General features: G+C 41.4%; 1 protein-coding gene across 1 annotated transcript in view; it reads left to right on the top strand.

Annotated features, from left to right (window-relative positions):
• The window catches only part of LOC138615817 (collagen alpha-1(XI) chain-like), a 37,291-nt gene extending 23,280 nt beyond the window's left edge, over positions 1-14,011 (top strand). The window contains exons 33-66 of the mRNA XM_069689657.1: positions 158-211; positions 324-368; positions 451-504; positions 1,274-1,327; positions 1,770-1,823; positions 1,905-2,012; positions 2,121-2,210; positions 2,302-2,355; positions 2,575-2,682; positions 2,846-2,953; positions 3,052-3,105; positions 3,208-3,261; positions 4,067-4,174; positions 4,280-4,333; positions 4,430-4,483; positions 4,575-4,628; positions 4,718-4,771; positions 4,911-5,018; positions 5,824-5,877; positions 6,329-6,382; positions 6,498-6,551; positions 6,768-6,821; positions 6,905-7,012; positions 7,107-7,160; positions 7,765-7,818; positions 7,902-8,009; positions 9,116-9,169; positions 9,281-9,316; positions 9,402-9,455; positions 9,573-9,882; positions 10,091-10,203; positions 10,377-10,445; positions 12,521-12,754; positions 12,840-14,011. Coding sequence (XP_069545758.1) covers positions 158-211; positions 324-368; positions 451-504; positions 1,274-1,327; positions 1,770-1,823; positions 1,905-2,012; positions 2,121-2,210; positions 2,302-2,355; positions 2,575-2,682; positions 2,846-2,953; positions 3,052-3,105; positions 3,208-3,261; positions 4,067-4,174; positions 4,280-4,333; positions 4,430-4,483; positions 4,575-4,628; positions 4,718-4,771; positions 4,911-5,018; positions 5,824-5,877; positions 6,329-6,382; positions 6,498-6,551; positions 6,768-6,821; positions 6,905-7,012; positions 7,107-7,160; positions 7,765-7,818; positions 7,902-8,009; positions 9,116-9,169; positions 9,281-9,316; positions 9,402-9,455; positions 9,573-9,882; positions 10,091-10,203; positions 10,377-10,445; positions 12,521-12,754; positions 12,840-12,986 — 2,826 coding nt within the window. The 3' untranslated portion in view covers positions 12,987-14,011. The remainder of the gene's footprint in view (positions 1-157; positions 212-323; positions 369-450; positions 505-1,273; positions 1,328-1,769; positions 1,824-1,904; positions 2,013-2,120; positions 2,211-2,301; positions 2,356-2,574; positions 2,683-2,845; positions 2,954-3,051; positions 3,106-3,207; positions 3,262-4,066; positions 4,175-4,279; positions 4,334-4,429; positions 4,484-4,574; positions 4,629-4,717; positions 4,772-4,910; positions 5,019-5,823; positions 5,878-6,328; positions 6,383-6,497; positions 6,552-6,767; positions 6,822-6,904; positions 7,013-7,106; positions 7,161-7,764; positions 7,819-7,901; positions 8,010-9,115; positions 9,170-9,280; positions 9,317-9,401; positions 9,456-9,572; positions 9,883-10,090; positions 10,204-10,376; positions 10,446-12,520; positions 12,755-12,839) is intronic.
• Positions 14,012-18,976: the final 4,965 nt, after the last annotated feature.

The raw sequence follows: 18,976 nt of genomic DNA on the forward strand, positions 1-18,976 counted from the left end.
TTTAAGCTGTTGAATAGGAGTAAAGTACTATTGCTGCTAACTTAGGTTGACCAGTTTTCACAACTCAGGGTGTTTTCTTATACAATATTTATGGGTGTTATATGAACAAACATATGAACAAACATACACTTCTTCTTTCTCGGGTCTTCTTTGGCAGGGTGCACGAGGTGCCAGAGGGGCAAAAGGGCCCACTGGGAAAGCAGGAGAAAAGGTCAGCTGACTCTCCTCTCAGCCAATAGTAACACACCGTCACTATTAGATGTGCTTCAATATTTCCATCCATCACTGCCTGCATGTTCTCCTCCTCTCTTATTTTTTCATAGGGTGCCTCCGGACTTGACGGACCACCAGGATCTCCTGGAGAGAGGGTAAGAAATCCACTGATGATCTATAACGTCAGTAAATCGATTGTTTGATCAGCAGTTTAATTGTTTGGTTATGTTTATTTAGGGACCTCAAGGGCCACAAGGAAGGAACGGAGAGTCAGGACCTAAAGGATCAACTGTGAGTGACAAAACACAGATTCTTATACATTCACAGAATTACACACTCACACACATTTAGACCTCATTCATTAGTTATTATCTTTATTTTTGAATTGTGTGTATCAGGATAAAGATGTACTCCACCTTTCCGATTACTTGTCTTATTGTTGGGAATAATAATGGATCAAAATAAGATGAGACCAAGTTCATAGGTTAATCTAAAGTCTCTGTTATACACAGAAAAAAAGGAAGGCCAGTTCTATTAATCGAGAAGCTTTCAAAATCAAAACACTCATTGTAAAGGTAACAAACTTGAGCAAACGGATGACTTGACCTGTAACTTAGTAGCTGATTTTCTAGACCACCAAATCCCTGACCCAACAGTCTAAAAGGTGGAGTGAAGTACCAATAAAAGAAATGTGAGTTAATTGTTTTATATTGTGGCTTCGATAGCAGTGGTCTTTTGATGTGATGTTGGCTGCATGTTTCCTACATTGTACAATGCATGAGGTGAGAAACTTGTTTATTCTGTAATCAGAGTTGCTTGTTTTTCTGCCTCAGAATGTCCTGAAAAAAAATCGGAGTCATTTGCTGTGAACCACCTGCAGTATTTAGCTGCATATAACAGTTCTTGCATTCATATTTTAATGTTTAACAGTTCAAAGAATAAAATGTTAGCCGTGTGAAATGTATTCAGACTATTTTTATCCTCCTCCTCTTTAACTTCCTGAGCTCCTGTTTCTTTCTCACCTCGGTTTTGCCTTACGTGTGTCTGTGTGTGTTTATAGGGTCCAGCTGGGAAGGATGGACTTCCAGGTCACCCAGGTCAAAGGGGAGAGCCGGTGAGTCAGGTCTTATGAGGTCATCAGTTAATGAACTTCACCTGAGAAATGATTATCATCACACACACACACACACACACACACACACACACACACACACACACACACACACACACACACACACACACACACACACACACACACACACACACACACACACACACACACACACACACACACACACACACACACACACACACACACACATTCTTGTTTCTCTTTTCCAGTGAGGACTCTCATTGACAAAAGTCATTCCCTGGCCTCTTGCCCTAACCTTAATTATCACAACTAAATGTTTAACATAACCTTTATCAATTTGTGTTGCCATGGTGACTGGGAGTGAGTTGGTGTACATTCAGGTTAAAGTGGAATAGAAACACAAGCCTATGTACACACATACACACCAGAATATGTTTGAGAAACATGTTTTCTGTAACTACAGGGATTCCAAGGGAAGACGGGATCTCCAGGACCCTCAGGTGTGGTGGGACCACAGGTAGGCACAACCATGTTAATCAGCATTGTAATGGAGAAATTCGTCTTCTTTGTCCTTTATGTTTTCTTATGATTGTTTCAGGGCAAATCTGGAGAATCTGGACCAACAGGGGACCGAGGTCACCCAGGAGCACCAGGTGTGCCTGGAGAGCACGGTTTACCTGGGGCTGCTGGGAAGGAAGGTGGAAAGGTAGGTCCACATACTCAAGTCACAGTAACCAGCATCAGCTAATAGAGCCATCGTTTGAGTTATGCTTGTATTGCTGTTGTCGTTGTTGTTGTTGTTGTTGTCTCTCAGGGTGATCCAGGTTTACCTGGGACACCTGGGAAGAATGGTCCTCCAGGACTGAAAGGGTTCAGAGGGAGCAGAGGAGCAACTGGAATTATGGTAACACATACGTTTAACACACTCCATAGAAATGTCTTAAGGTTTTAAATAATATAAGCTATAATGTAAAAATGATGTGTGATTTGTTCAGGGACCACCTGGTCTGAAAGGAGGATCAGGACCTAATGGATCCCCAGGAGCCATCGTGAGTTATAATACATCTCTTTTATTTTTACAGTTATTGTTCAGCATGCCTTCTTAAATTGGTTTTCCTTTGCTGGAGATTTTTTAAGTATATTATTTAATACATTTTAACATGTCCAGTTAGACCATGATCAGCTGGTTTCCACTGCGAAAAATTCACAAAACACAGATACATTATCAAGACATTCAAGGACCAACATGCTGTACTTCCTATCTGTAGGGACCAACAGGTGAGAGGGGCCCTCCAGGATCAGCCGGTGCCATTGGACAGCCTGGCCGGGCCGGATCAATAGGAGGACCTGGACCAATGGGAGAGAAGGGGGAACCTGTAATTACATCTACAGTTTTTTTTCAATAGTGCTGTTACAATGTTGATGGAAAGAAAAATTAAGTTATCCATGTGTGGTTTGATTACTTGTTTGTTGTGTGTGTTTGTTTTTATAGTTTGTACGCATAATAACATGCACTAAATGTGTTCATTTGCGTTCCAGGGCGATAAAGGTCCAATTGGACCGGCAGGTCAGGATGGAGATCAGGGACTTGTGGGGATGCCTGGAGCTACAGGCCCTGCAGGACCTCCAGGAGATGACGGGGATAAGGTAAACTGTCTGTGTCCATAAGTTGCAGAGGGTGAGTGAGAGTGTGTTCGTACTGTGGTGATAAGTTGTGTCCTCTGTGTTTGTGTGTGTGTCCACAGGGAGAGCAGGGAGGACCTGGACAGAAAGGCAGCAAAGGAGACAAAGGAGAAGCAGTGAGTCTGGAGCTGGAGAAGTACATCCACATGGACTGTACTCCATAACTCTACAAACTCTGATAATGCCTGAATTTCTTTTGTCTTTCCTTCTCCCAACAGGGACCCTCAGGGCCCACTGGCACTCAGGGCCCAGTTGGTCAGTCAGGACTTCCAGTGAGTCTGGTTCTCTCTGTATCTAGCTTCAGTGTCTTAAAATACTTCAAATACCACTGTAGTACAAATATTATGAAAGAGTTCCACAATTAAAACACAGTTAAATAGTTTTTCACACTGATGTTGAGGACAGAATCAATACCGCTCTCATGTCTGCCTGTTAAATACGCAGCTAAAACTTGGAGACAGTTATCTTAGCTATTATATTTAGATTTTACCTTTGAGAAAGAGATTTTAAACTCAATAAGGCTTTGACATGGTTAAATAAAGGATATAACAAAATAAAAAATAGATACTGTGTCATGTTTTAATTAGAAGTGCTTTGAGGTTGATTTCTTTTTTTAGAAGGAGACGGGCTAGCTGTTTTATATTATTTTGAATTTATTTTATTATCTATATTGAGGTACATGTCCCCCACAACTTTGAACTGATAAACAGGTATAGCTAATGCTATGGTATGATGTGTGTAGCTTAATTTATACCAGCCAGAAAGACAGAGAGGTATCAGTCTTTTATCTAACTCTGGGCAAGAAAACCAATACATGTGTTTTTCACCATTAATAAGTGTACCAAAGGTCTGGCCTATGAATGAATGTACTTTTTATTACATTTTGTTGACATTACTGCCTCTATGCTGGTCCTTTTAAATCATAATACTTCAGAAATGATTACCACTTGGTACCTGGCATTGATACCTGGCTGTGCTGCCCCCCCCCACATCATGTCAGGGAGGTAAAGTAAACATTTCAGAGGACCTTTTTAAAGTCATAAAGACGCTCACGTCTGATTCTGCCCTGTGCACCAGGGTATAGACGGACTGTTGGGTCCCCGGGGCCAGCAGGGCATGTATGGTCCCAAAGGAGATGAGGGACTCCGCGGCTTCAAGGGCTCCAAAGGACCAATAGGATTACAGGTGAGATTTGTATTTGTCTGGGCGCCGGCCTTTGAAGTGATGTCTTCTGAAGAGACGCAGTAAAAATGTAACTCTAATCCGCTAATCCTGAATGTGTCCTCCAAGGGCATGCCAGGCCTACCAGGAGAGAAGGGCGAGAGCGGACACGTGGGATTAATGGTGAGCTCACGTCCTATTTACAGATTTGTTTGTTATTGCCCCACATTCCATTCATTTATACAAATTACTAAACTCTTCCTGATCACGTTGTTTTAGGGTCCACCTGGGCAACAAGGCCCCACTGGTCCTCAGGGACCTATTGGGGGACAGGTAAGTCTCAAAGATATATTTATCGATCCTGATTTAGTCGACCACTTGCTTTTAAATTCTGACGCAATATCACGATTTTTGTGCTGCATAGGGGCCAAATGGTCGACTGGGGATGGTCGGACAGCCAGGTGTTGTTGGGGAGAAGGTAAAGAAACGCATATCAACACTTTTTATAACACCTATCCCAAATTTCAACTTCCTGTATATCATAACCTTGATTTCCTTCCGTTTTAGGGGGAGGACGGTGAGGCGGGTGACCCTGGACCAGTCGGGGTTTCCGGAAGGCTCGTGAGTTTGTTTGGTTTTTGGTGCGACGTCAAAGATGTCGTCAAAATGAATCCCACCGTCGTCAGTTTGTAAGTCTCTCTTGCTCTTTTTTTCTGCCTCACCTATAATAATCTCTTGCGCTGCTCCTTCGATGCTTTAGGGACAAAAAGGAGACCAGGGGGAGAAGGGAGATACGGGCCTTCCAGGAGCAGCCGGTCCTCCAGGAGCCAGAGGCCTCACAGGGGAGGACGGAGTCAAGGGCAACGCTGTGAGAGACACTTGTACCAAAAATACTACAAATATTATATTACTGTTATATACTGTCCATCACAATGCAACACAAACCTCTGTAATAGCCTACAGTATGATACTGTATATATTTTACTATCTGCTGACATATATATCAGATAATTAAAAAAGAAAATGGCATATAAATGTATACATTCTATAAAAAACACATCTTTATATTCTCCAAAAACTAGGCCAATACATAGTAGGCTAACTGCACTGCCGAAGAGAAATGCAACAAACTACATTGTAAACAGCAAAAGCGAGAAAACTATATCAAGTGAAATCTAGCTCGTTGTTATCTGTAACTTAACTGAAAACATTTGATTTTGAACTGACTCCTTGGTACATGGTTAAACAAAGCAACGGCTCAATTCAACTATGGTGGAGAAAAAAACAGAGCCAACTCCAGCTGAAGCTATTAGCTTAATGTTTCAGTTCAACTTTTGATTCCAGCGCAATTCAGTTGATGCGTTGTGATTAATATGCCTTTTAATCACATGTTTACAAACTCTAAATTGTACATTTGTAAATTGTGTGAGTGCAGACAGAGACTTAGAAAAACATATTTATTTTCTATGGATTATACATAATTACATCAAGTTAAATGAACGAGAGGGAACGATACATTTTGCTGGAAGACACGTTTCCCCTTCTTCATTTCATTATCCAAAGGCAGACTGTAGTATCTATAATAATCATAGAATATATTATATGAAGACACTTGTTAAACACTTTGTAGAGCACGTTGTCTGTACCAGCTCAAGCAACCTCTCTCCCCACAGGGTCCTATCGGTCTGACAGGGGACCTCGGACAGCAGGGAGAGGCTGGACCTAATGTGAGTGTCCGTCTCTTCGTCTTCTTCCTCTTTTCCTTCTTCTTCAGCTGTAATTTACGATTTGTTGGAGGTAATGGACACTAATCGTATCCATCTTCCGAGTACAGGCTGACCAAAAAGATCTCTCTGGGATAAAAGACATGATTGTTCTCAGTTTAAGGACAGCAATGTTTCCAAGCTTGCATTGTATTTGTAGAAAGAATTTTCTTTCCTATAAATGCAGTCAAGCTCAAATGTTCGAGGTTCATAAGGACCAAAGGAGGCAGAAAATATGGAATAAGACAAACTTGCAACATGCAATTTTAAAGCCAAAAACACCGAGCCACTATACAGTATAAGTATTTTACATGGTTTGTCTTCCACCTTGAGTTTTTTCTTCCATTTTACTGCTTTAAAAGCTGTGAATTGTAGCGTAATGTTCCTATGATCACAACTCTTTTTTTCTCATCAGGGTGTAGATGGACTTCCCGGATCCAAAGGAGACACCGGAGACCCCGGGAAATCGGTGAGCTCCTCTTTTCTACAGAATGTGACACTCTTAACAGTTTTTATTCGTAATCATGAAAGATGCTGTGATCTACGAAGGAAATTTCTTCAACCCGTTTCTTTGAATTTCTCAGGGACCACCAGGAGCAGCAGGGGAACCAGGACCATCTGGACCTCCTGGGCGAAGGGTTTGTGTGTTTTTGTTGTTATATGTGTCATTGCCTGCATTCGACTCTGATGTACTTGAAATCCTCATTGTCTATTTCCTGTATCTGTTACTTCTTCCTGTTTGTTGAGGTTGGGAGTGTCATTTATAATGTATTCTCACAGTGGATGTGTGTTTGTGCATGAGTGCACCTGTTTGGCAGATTCAGGTTAAAATATTTTAAAATGTTGCTCTCCAGGGCCACTTGGGGAAACCTGGGAAGGAAGGAAAAGCAGGTCTGAAAGGAGCGAAGGTGAGAGTCAGACACAACTCTTTGAATAAGAACTTCTGAACGCTCATGGTGTCTGAACGTCGACCTGCTTCTTGTGACTCCAGGGTGCTCCCGGATTGGAGGGTCCCATTGGGAAGACGGGGCCTGTGGGTGCCCAGGGGCATCCTGGCAGGCCTGGTCCCCAGGGTCTGAGAGGGATCCCTGGCCCTGGGGTAAGTTCATTTAGTGAAAGCACAGAAAGAAAGTGTGAAACAAAACAAAAAAGATGGAAGTTTAATTGTTTCCGTTTCTGTATTTTTCTGTCAGGGTGAGCAGGGTTTGAATGGACCACCAGGACAGACGGGACCACCGGGTCCCATGGTAAGATGTAATCAATAAAATATCACAATTTTGAAGTACATTGAAGTAACAGATTCATATTTTGCATATTTGTTTATTTACGGAGAGTTGGATGTGAAGACCAATACCACACTCATAGCAGCCAGTTAGCTTAGCTTAGCTTAAAGCCTGGCAACAGGGGGAGACAGCTGGACTGGTTCTATCCAAAGATAAACAATATTTGCCTTCCAGCACCTGTAACTCGCTACTCAACATGTTCTGTCTAATTTTGATGCACAACTAAAACTGAAGTTAAGAAACGACGAGTCGTACTTTTCTACAACAGAGTATTTCTTAGTGAGAGCAGAGTTGAATCGTTAGATTTAGATGTGCTGGAAATGTTGTTACCTTGAGAGAGAGCCAGGCCAGCTTGTTTGCCATGTTTCAGGTCTTTATACAAAGCTCGGCTAACTGTCTGCTGGCTGCAGCCTCGTATGCAGCAGACAGACATGACAGCGCCGCTGTAAGTTTCAATATGAAATTAATGTGTAGCCCAAAATATCGGACTGTTCTGACCGACTGGTAAATGTAATGTGTTTTTAAATGCACTGGTGTGTTTGACCTCATCATGACTTCATCCCCTCAGGGTCCTCCAGGTTTACCAGGACTAAAGGGAGACCCTGGCAAGAAGGGAGACAAGGTGCGTGCATGCTGTACACACAAACATTTACGTTGACGTCGACTGCGACTTTGTCTTTGACCTCGTTCCTGACGTCCGTGCAGGGTCACGGTGGTCTAATAGGTCTGATCGGGCCTCCGGGAGACATCGGAGAGAAGGGTGACAGAGGACTCCCAGGAAACCAGGGACTGCTGGGTCCAAAAGGAGATGAGGTGCAAAACCACGATGGAGTATTTTTCAAAACATTGGGATAATTTTAAGAAAATAATGAGTTAATTAGATGAATTAAAGAGACATAAACGGTGACTGGTGCGGTAAAAATTAAGGCACTCAAATAGTTTCATATATCAGTAAGTTTGAAAAAAGGCATCCCAGCCCCAATTTATTTCCAAATGATTAGAACCTTATAGTGAGTGTGTTTGATGTCCTGTAGCTGTTTCAGTTTGTGTTACTATTCAAAGCGCTGCAGGGATAACATCTTCTGGTTAACCACTGATCAAACAATCATCCACAGCTTGTATTGTACTATAGATGTCAGGAGGGGCTCCTCCAGCCCTCAGTACAGAACACAGACTGAGCTAACCTGACTAACATGGTCTGACACAAAACAGTGGACTCACTGTCAAACCATTTCAGGTGAAACTTTGACTTTGATGTTTTCCTTTTTTTGTTCAATTAGACTGTATTAGAGTAATGAGGAGTTATTTGTTTCACATAGCATACCAACTAAACATGTGTGCCTTTATGTTGCATGTTTCTCAGCAAATTTAACTGTAATTATTATGAATAATTGCACAAAGACAATGACATGGGGTAAGTATTCATCCAAAGAGCTACCCATGTTATCTTATCTGGGTGAAAATTTTAAGTGGACATGATCCCAACTTAGTCTCATTCTATAAAAGGCCTGAGATACCTAATAAAAGGCTCCAATAGCTTTGCACAAGTGTAAGTACAAAATAAGTGAACAGTGCTGATGAGCTCAAGGAGAAAGGTGTCTGGCGGAAGTTTACTTGGAGCAGTTTAATACTGACTCACAGGCGTATTTTTAAAGGATGAAACTTGCATTTGATAGTCGTCAAATAAATGTATCTTCTCAAAATATTCCCTTTCTCTTGGGGAATCTTGTGTGTGAGTGAAACAGTCTGGGTAAAGAGGTCAGAGTTTGGTGACCTGGATGTCACTTTGCTGCTTGGCTTTATTGTTTTCTCTGGATCTAACATGAAGAAGAAGCCGTTGTGCTAGACGTATCATTCACAGTATTATTCTGCTTGTTGCCTTCATCTGACAGTTTGATTTCTTCTGTGTGCAATATCAGGGTTCATTTGGCCCATCAGGTCCCCCCGGTCCGCCTGGCCCTACGGGTCTGTCTGTGAGTACACTGGATCATCTAGACAGTACACGACCTACAAATGTACAACACAGTTAATGGAGATCACAAGAACATCGTTCATCCTGACTCTTTGTCTCACTTCTCTCACAGGGTGCTATCGGTCTAAAAGGCTCTAAAGGAAACCTGGTAACATTGTTTTCCAGGACTTTTACATTGGACCTGTATAATTCTTCACTGCTACTCAAAACTGATCATTTTGCTGTTTGTTTAGGGTCCGATCGGCCCCAGAGGAGATACTGGAGCTGCAGGACCTCCAGGACCTCCTGTGAGTTCTGCTTCCAGAAATGTAGCACATTCAACAAGCTTTATTTATCTAAGTTTATCCAAGCATCTCCCTTTCCCACTTTTTCATCTTTGTCTGCTTGTCCTCTCCTCTTCTCAGGGACAGCCAGCAGCTCAGATAGCCCCCCTGCCAGAGCGAGGAAGGAGAAGGAGAACCGACGCCTCGGTGGATGGCGCTGCACTTGAAAACGAGGAGGAGGAGGAGGAGGAGGTGATGGACAGAGGAGAGGAGGAATGGATGCAGGACGGTTTGATGAAAGAGAAGGAGGGCCAAGGCATGGAGGAGGTGTTCGCGTCTCTGTCCTCCATGAAAGTGGAGGTGGAAGGTCTTCGTAACCCGCTAGGGACGTACCACAGCCCCGCCCGCACCTGCAAAGAGCTCTGGCTCCTCCACCCAGAGCTCCCCAACGGTACTTTATCAGTTTGTGTTTCAGGCCATCTGTTTATCACATCTGTCCGCCTTCATGTCCAAACTAATATTCTCTCCCTGTCGGTCCTCCCAGCGCTCTGCGCGTTTCTTCCAATACCTCTGACTTTTCTGTTTGACAGTGGGATTAGCTTTGACCTTTTTCTTTTTTTGACCTGTCTGAGCTCCTCTTCCTCTTTGTCTCTCTCCAGGTGAGTACTGGATAGATCCCAACCAGGGTTGTCATAGAGACTCCTTCAAGGCGTTTTGTAACTTCACTGCACAGGGAGAGACGTGTCTGCACCCTGACAAGAAGTTCCAGTCGGTTAGTTTTACATACAGAAACACACGCTTTTTTTTTTTTGTGCTTTTTTTTTTTTTAAAGAGTTTGATTAACTGTTCAAAGTGAACAGGAGACTTTGCCAAAAGTTCAATGACTTAAACATGGTTATTACATGTTTTTTGACCACCTGAACTGATTTGTTTGTTTGTCATCAGGTAAAATTAGCAGCCTGGAAAGGGGAAAAGCCTGGAACCTGGTACAGTAAATTCAGGAAAGGAAAACAGGTATAGTGTGATTATTAAGCTATCAGTATCTCTGTGTGTCTTTGAATACCACACTTCATGGGAAAAGACTTCAAATGTGAAATGATATAATCATAATTATCAACAATGCTGCAAATATGGGACATATTTAGTTAAATGACAATTACAAACATTTGTGAACTTTAAAAAGGCACTCTTCATTTTATTAATGCGTTTTCAAAAAAGTATTTTAAGCAGTTTTCCGATACCAAGGCTACATCCAAACTAATATGTTTTCATTTTGAAATAGCTATAGCTGCCAGCATAAACAACAAGGTCAACAAAGCCCATCATTTGTTTTCCATGTTGACTTTAGCCATAGGCTGATGTTGTTTGTTTTCTTCTGAAAAAGGTCACATTTCTGGGACGTGACAAATCAGGAAAGGATAGGTCATAACTGATGAGATCAGTCAATCAATCAAGACGCGAACACGGGTGTCAGTGTCGCCGTATTTAAAAGTCAGTTTTGCAGCTTCCAGACTCTGACAATTTCAAACTAAACTGGGTTCACTGTCTGTTTTAGAGGTTTTAAAATGCTGCTGTAGTTTGGACACTTGTTGTAAACATCACAAATGTTACACATTTTCAAACTTAAAATGTTTTACTGTGTATGAAACCAAACTGTCCTACAATGCTATCAAATGATCTGGAGGGAGACTGCGGCAGCAATCAAATCCTATCAGTGATGAGCGCACCAGGATCTGCTTCACTGACTAACGTTTCCTAATTCACGAGCTTTGCTTATTGTAATCGTAAACAACAACAGGTTCATTGATGGGGTACATGTAAAGCTGATTTCTACTACAGCAGAGAGGGATTCTGTGGTGAAATGTTCAGCTGGGCTTGTTCCTATTGACAAAACTCGCTGTTTAAAGCTGGGAAGCCTGAATAGATTCATGTCCTTGGTTCTCCACTGCAGAGTAAACACAATCGTTCACAAAAGAGTTTTAAGCAATTTGTGCTTCTCACCCAACAAGCACAAATTGCTTCAATAACAGTTACAACTTATCTTTGAAAGTAAAACAAAACAAAGGGCTGGCACGTTCCATCAAAACAGGCAACATCTTGTACAAAAAGAAGCCCAGATCTGTTGCAGGAGCTTATAAAGAAGCAAATAAAACACTCTTTTCCAAAGAAGCTTTGTTTAAGGGTGGATCCAGGTGAGAAGTAGACTGGAAAGGGATTGCTGTGGCTCGGAGGGAGACGGGTGCTCGTTCTGTTTGGGCTTTGTAACTTTTGAGAGTCTTCAGAATTACAGTATGTCAGAGGTTACAGACTTGAAAAACATTCCCTCATAAAGAAAACGGCACCAAAATGAGGAGCAGAAGTTAGTCTTAACCTGCATGTTGGACATTTTTAATATAACAGGAGATTAATATGAACTAATTGAGAATGTGGTGCGACTCTAAACAGTTAACATTTCATCAGGCAATCCTGTCACTGTCATCGTCTCAGCTCCTACAACTAGAGGGAGAGGGAGCAGACATTCATGTGGCCAAGAGTATGACCTGGTGATCCCCTGACTCTCTTTTAATGTCACCAATATGTTGACAGGAATAGCTTCTGGTCTTTACAAATGTCAAATCTCTTGACAGGTGTAGGATTGTTTTTTTGGTTTTTTTAAATATTTGGCCCAGATATTTTTTACATAATGTCCATGAATCCGAATATCTCTGGTGATTCTCTGACTTTCTGCAAACCCTTTGAGGCAAACAGTATCTCAACAACTGTTGGGTGGATCATCATGAGATTTGGTGCAGACTTTCATGATCCCCCGTGGATGAATAGTATTAACTCTGGGGATGCTCTGAGTTTTCATTAGAGCGCCACCATCAGGCCAAATTCACAGTCAGCATCGTTGAGCCTCTGGTCCCTCAGACGAGGACACATGAAGAAATGATGCGGCTTTTTTGTAATGCGGTCCAGATGATGTCATGAATTTGGTTCCTTTTCCTTTGTCATGCTGGCTTTATGAAATCTGGTAGTGTTGGAACATTACCTTTGTCCGTGACATTCTTCTCTTGTTAATGAGCGTGTGTGATTCTCTTGTCCTCCAGTTCTCCTACTCTTCGTCAGACGGCGTTCCCGTCCACATTGTCCAGTTGACCTTCCTGAAGCTGCTGAGCGCCACGGCCAAGCAGACCTTCACCTACCACTGCCTCAACTCCGCCGCCTGGCTGCACACCGCCACCTACAGCCACGAGCAGGCGCTGCGCTTCAGAGGCAGCGACGGGGAGGAGCTGACACATGAGAACGCACATTACATCAGCGCGCTGTACGACGGGTGTCAGGTGAGTAACGCCGACATACATTTCAGTGTGAACACAAACCAAAACACAATTTTTTTTAAATGATTTGATTGTGTGTGTGCTATAGACGCGCTCGGGGCAGGAGAGGACGGTGTTGGAATTTGACGCTCCGCTGTCGAACACACTGCCCGTCATCGATGTGGCTGTGTCTGACTTCGGAAAAGGGAACCAGAAATTTGGTTTCCAAGTTGGCCCGATCTGCTACAACGGTTAACCAGGAGGAGTAATTTAAAAGGAGAAAGAGCCATGGACACTTTTTACAAGCAGGGAGAAAAACTACATTCAGAACCACATATTTATAAGTCGTACCTACAACAGTGTTCCTTTTAACTAAACATTCACTTTTTTTCACACAATCATTAATTCACACATTCATCTCGTACATTCTCACAGAGGACTCGCACGTACTGACTGTTCACAGACCCTCAGTGACACTCATTCACATTTATACTGGGGAAGGAATTATTTCCAGATGCACCGCCAAAAGAATAATAAAAGTGAGTGATTTTATGACACCAAAATGACTCGTTGAAAAAAGTTGTTGAGCTCGTGTTTAATGAGAGAAGTTGAATAGGAGTCTGAGCCTTTTTGGAGCCAACACCTAGCGGCCCTCTGTGGTATTGCAGCTTAAGGCACTTCTGCATCGGCTCGGCCTAATTTTACAGACCCGGAAGCTGCATACACTTTTATATACAGTGAATACATATGATGCAATGCGGCATGGTGTGTTTTTCAGTGACACATTTACACTTTATTCTTCTTTCCTCTTAAAAGGAGTCAGTGGTGCTCTCACAGTTTCATCTATGCGTGTTCATAAAATGATTGATTTATGCACTCAATGTCCATCTATACATATTCACACACAAACATCATGACAAGGGAATCATCTTCTAACACTAAACACCATATTTCAGCAGCATTCATCCACCGTGTTTGTCTCTTGTCATCAAACCTCAATTTGTTGTGTTGTTTTTGTTTGTTGTTGTAATTTTGTTGTTATAATTATCTGTTATGTATATTGGAGTGTAATTCATCCTGGTGCTATTATGTAGCTCCTTGCGGAGTACATGTCTTCGTAAAAGGGAACTGAGGCAGTGCATTTTTTTTTATATCGTGAAGCCATGTTTTATATTTGTTTGACATGACAAATCAAACTGTGGTGCGTGATTGCCTCAAGTTCTTTCTATGCATATTTGTGTGGGGAAGTGACTGATGAACATATTTTAATAAAAGTACATAATGTACATTTAAGTTAATATGGGGACATTTTGTTTTATTTAATGTGCTTTCTAAACTCAAGGAGCAGATAGAAAGACCTCCTGCAGCTGCTTTCCAACCAGAGAACCCTCTCAGGTTAGCTCTGTTTAGGTCTGCACTTAAACAATGTCAGATTGAAAACTATTTTATTAGTGACGGCAATTTGGTGGTTCGGTCGGTCCGTCACTTTGGTCAAATGTGTCAACATTTACTGCATGAATTGCAAGAAATTTTCGATTGACATTCGTGGCGTGAAACCTACTAATATCCTCTACAGTGCCACCGTGAGATTAACATTTTTGTTTCCATGTATCAACCACCATTGGACAGGTTGTCATGCAATTTGGCACATATATTAATTTTCCTGGGAACAAATCCTAATGACTTTGGTAATCCCCTGACTTTTCTTCTAGTGCCGCCAGCAGGTCAAAGTTTTCACTGATAACGTGCAGACATTAATGGATCTCACATTATACCTAAATCCTATTGACTGTGATAATCCTCAAATATACCCCCTATGGCATCACCAGCCAACCTCATATTAACTGATGGATTCTATAAGTTTTCATCACAAAGTCAAAGTTTTAATTTGTCCATTTCATTAATTTATCTGTGCCAATAAAAATCTAGAGTTAGCAAATGTTCTTTGGAAATGTTTGCATGCCAACATGCTCAAATGCAAAAAACGCTAAACTGTGTTCAAAGTACACACATTAGCATGTTATCCATGAGCATGGCTGCTGAATAGTCTTGATTTGCATTTAACTTATTGTTCCTACTATTTTCAGAACACCTCAGATGGTGATGGGGTCCTTGTTGATCGCACAATGTCAATTAAAATAATTTTTTTAAAGAAACGGAGCGTAGCGTTAGTTCAGGTTTGGCCACGGGATCAGGCTCAGCTCTCCCGACCGCTACAACAGCTGATCTTCCTGCCTTTGGCTTCCATGTCGGCATGTGGACGGACAGGGAGGACAGAGTCATGGCGCACGATGTAACTTGCTGCGAATTCTTTGACTTAAGAGGTCCTGACTGAAGTCAATTTATAGTAGAGTGATGTGACAATACGCCAAATAAAAGATTAATCATCCCTTACCTGAACGGTGATAAATATTGGGGCCAATCTATGTATTTAATGTCTTGTAATTGATCAGTCAAATCTTAAATTAGTGACTGGAATCCAATGGAGATGTGATAAAATATCTGTCGTGCTGTGTTCCAGTTCCAGTTCCAGTTATAAGTCAACTTCCAAAGTGCATTTGTGGGAGTGTGGAAGTTAAAAATGTCAGGATGGGTAGAAGTACAGGCATGAATCACTTTCTCTGCAGGCAGAATTGCAAAGAATTTACTTGAGAAAATATCTCAAACGAAAACATTTTGAGATCGTGTCAAAGGTGATTGCTGAATTTTCCGGCAGGGAACTGATGTTTGGTCAGCATGAAGCCTGGTTTTTCATTTATTTCCAATGTCAAGTAAAATTGCAGTAACAGGACTGTGTGTGTGTGTGTGTGTGTGTGTGTGTGTGTGTGTGTGTGTGTGTGTGTGTGTGTGTGTGTGTGTGTGTGTGTGTGCGTGCGTGTGTGTGTGTGTGTGTGTGTGTTAAGTGTACCAGTATTTTGCATTCTGTGTCTGCTGCAGCTTGAGCATACATCATTCATACAGTATTTCTGTCTGTGTGTCTCGGTCTCCCCTCAGTCACACTTTATGGTGACCCTCGTCTCTCCCCAGTATCTTCGTCTCTCTCGGGCTGCTCCTCCATCTGTCCCGACACAAACAGTACAACGATGCTGAAACTTTAATGAAAGGAGATGAGATGGATGAACACAGCTCATCCAGGAGCGTTTAGCCACTAATTTTCGCCCCATTAATATTGATGGCGTGACACGAAAGTCACTCTCATTGGGTTTTAACTACACCCAGAGTTATTTTCATTCTTTTGAGCCTCGACCCAACAGTTCACGAGGAAAGACTTAAACACAGTTGAATAATTTATGTCTTTTCAGTTTGAGTGGGGAAGACACATGTCAGCGTCAACATAGAAAATGTGAAAGCTGAGGAAAAGCTAAAAGAAAGAGGTTTTTATCTCGTTTTGGTTCTCGTGGAGTGTCTTTAGAATTAGATCAACGAAATATTGAATATCGCCACAACTATTAGATGAAGAAATATAAATGGAGTGCAAACGTTAATGGAATTAAAAGGATGGAATAATTGTCAGACAACAACTAGCATCTTTCTTTTTTAAAACATCAAACTTTAGCTTTATGTTAGTGTAACTTGCTAACTTAAATAATGTTAGTGAGCTACAGTGTTAGGTTAGGGTTAGCCAGCTCAAAGCACAGCTGAGCCAAACTCCAAGTAAAGCTCAGCAGCATGCTCGAAATAAACTAAAATCTAATAATATTGTTCTGACATGGCAAAATGTATTCAGCATGATGTGAAATAGATCTTCTCTTGATAATAACCTATGTTCCCTTGTGCTTCGTCGTCGTCGTCCTACTCATATCGGAGTATTCGTGACCTTTTTGACGAAGTCTCTCCATTCATAGCGGTTTTTAGCTTTGATGTCGCAGCTATAAATTGATTTCTTTGTGAGAGTTGTTATTCCATCTGTCCAGCGGAGTTTCTGTCTTCCTCTGCTTCTTTTCCCTTTCACTTTACCAAACATAATCCGCTTTTCCAGATTGTCTCCTCCACGCCTGGCAATGTGACCAAAAGATTACAATTTTTGTTTTGCAACCACTGTGAAGAGATTCTTTTTTTTTTTTCTCTCCAATTTCAAGCAGGACGTTCTCATTGGTCCTTTTTGGCTGTCCAAGGAATGCACAGAAGCTTTCTCCAACACCACATCTCAAATGCTTCAATTTTTCTCCGATCTGCAGCATTGATAGCCCACGTTTCGCATGTATATGTTGCAATTGGGAAAATCAAGGCGGAGACCAGTCTGATCTTTGTTCTTTTGCTGATGCTTCTGTCCTTCCATATCTTGTTCATAGCAGACATTGATGATTTTTTTGCCATTGCAAGTCTGCGTTTTATCTCGGTGGAACAACCACCTTGGTTGGATATCATTGACCCGAGGTAATTGAAATGGTCGATTACATCGAATTGATGGCTTCTCTTCACATTGGTTGACAGTCATCACCTTCGTCTTGCTTACATTTAGAAAGAGGCCAAACTTTTCACTCTCTACTTTCACTCTCTCCCTTGTGTTTAAAATGTGTCAAAACAAAACCAAATTTAGTATGACAAAAAGTTCTTTGTTCTTTCTATGGAATATTTCCAATTTCCTAATATTAGTTTTTAGTGCTTTAATAATTTAACTTTTAACTACAGTTTGTTTGGAGTCATAGTCTATAATTTGGACATCAGCACTTACTGATGTCCTTACTAATGTATTAGTAGTGTTAGTGATGTCACAGTTATCATGTTATGATTAAGCCAAAAGGGGGAAAAAAACTTAGTTTCTCCCCCATGGAAATGATTGAATAGTTTGATATTTTTGCATGACAAACTGTCATTAAAATCAATAAATTGTTTTTAGCACACCAAAAATGTAAACGTGATATTAAACTTTTCTTAAACTTTAATTGTTTGAACTTAACAACTGCATTATTTTGTCAAGAAAGAAGCTTTGTAAGGTCAAAACCAACAGGGTTATCGCATGCAATCTGTCAAAAATGCACCCATACAATCATTAAATAACTGTATGTTCACTCCCTGTGTGGACGTAGCAAATAATCCTCCTCTTCTTCAACTCTCCTCCTCCTCCTCCAGTTCCTGTCACCAGTCAGCGCCTGGTTGGCTCTGGTCCGCATGCAGCCATCACCAGGACTGTGTTGTTCTTCCACAGCCAGAAGGGATCCAGTCACCCCAGCTCCACCTACAGTAGTACATAACCTCTGGGCTCGGTAGGAGAGGTGTGCAGTCCACTGAAGTAACTGAAGTAGTTTTTTTTTTTTTTTTTTTTTTTGCCTGTTGCAAGTCAAAGCTGGGTCAAGTCCAGGGAGACCTGAGAGAGATAAAAGGACAGTGATGACTCCACCTGAAGCCCTTTGGGTGCTGCAGCTGCTGTTTACTGTCAGCTCATGTGCGGTAAGAAAACACTGAAGACCCAAAGCAAACTTTTTATCACTGTGTCGGAAGATAAAACGTGTCAGCCAAGCCAAAATTATTGCAGTTCTTCTACTTAACATAACATAACTCTGTCAGAAAATCGATAGTCTAATTCATAATCTTGTGTTATGGAGAGATAAAGCTATGTCTTTTTTGCAAAAAAAAAATTGTAACTTGTGATATCTGTATATTCAAAGCATAGAAAAAGTGAAAGGTAATTTTAAACTTTTAAAAAAAACCTTTGGAATCTTTCAATAGCGACAGGGAAAGCATGCATTTGTTTGCACAGGAAACATATTTTTATCTTCCTGAGAACACGAGTACTGAAAACTTTCATTGGCTTTCACCAGGGATTTTTCTCAACTTTTTACTCAAGAAAACGTGTCTAAAGAAATCAAATGCTTCATGGATCCAGAGCATAAAACGGAGTAGATTGATACACTGTTCCCTGCTGGAGGAAGTTAGACCAGAACCTTCAAAGTCTTTCCTCCAGTTACTTCTAAATTCTCAATATAATCGATTTAGTTTACTGAGCTCCGTACTAAAAACAATCCCTCACATCTTTTTGTTGTCATTGGTATTGTGCATTCTTTAGGCCGATTAATGACTTTTAATCTCTCTTGTTTGTTGTTCTGAGGCATATTGAGCACTTGTGTTCTGTTGTTCTATCTAAAACAATGTTGTCCCTAAACGAACAGAGAGGGAACTACCTGAGTCGGTGACCATAAATGTGTTTAACACCACTCAGTTGTCATGATGGATCTGTTGTGCCCCTCCACCTCTTGATGACTCTGTTACCCCTAAGTGCTGCTTATTGAAATATTCATGTTCGTA

This window comes from Brachyistius frenatus, unplaced genomic scaffold (assembly GCF_029030835.1).
Source record: "Brachyistius frenatus isolate BFR_SWC_R1_liver_20210118 unplaced genomic scaffold, ASM2903083v1 Contig_7, whole genome shotgun sequence".
Taxonomy (NCBI): domain Eukaryota; kingdom Metazoa; phylum Chordata; class Actinopteri; family Embiotocidae; genus Brachyistius; species Brachyistius frenatus.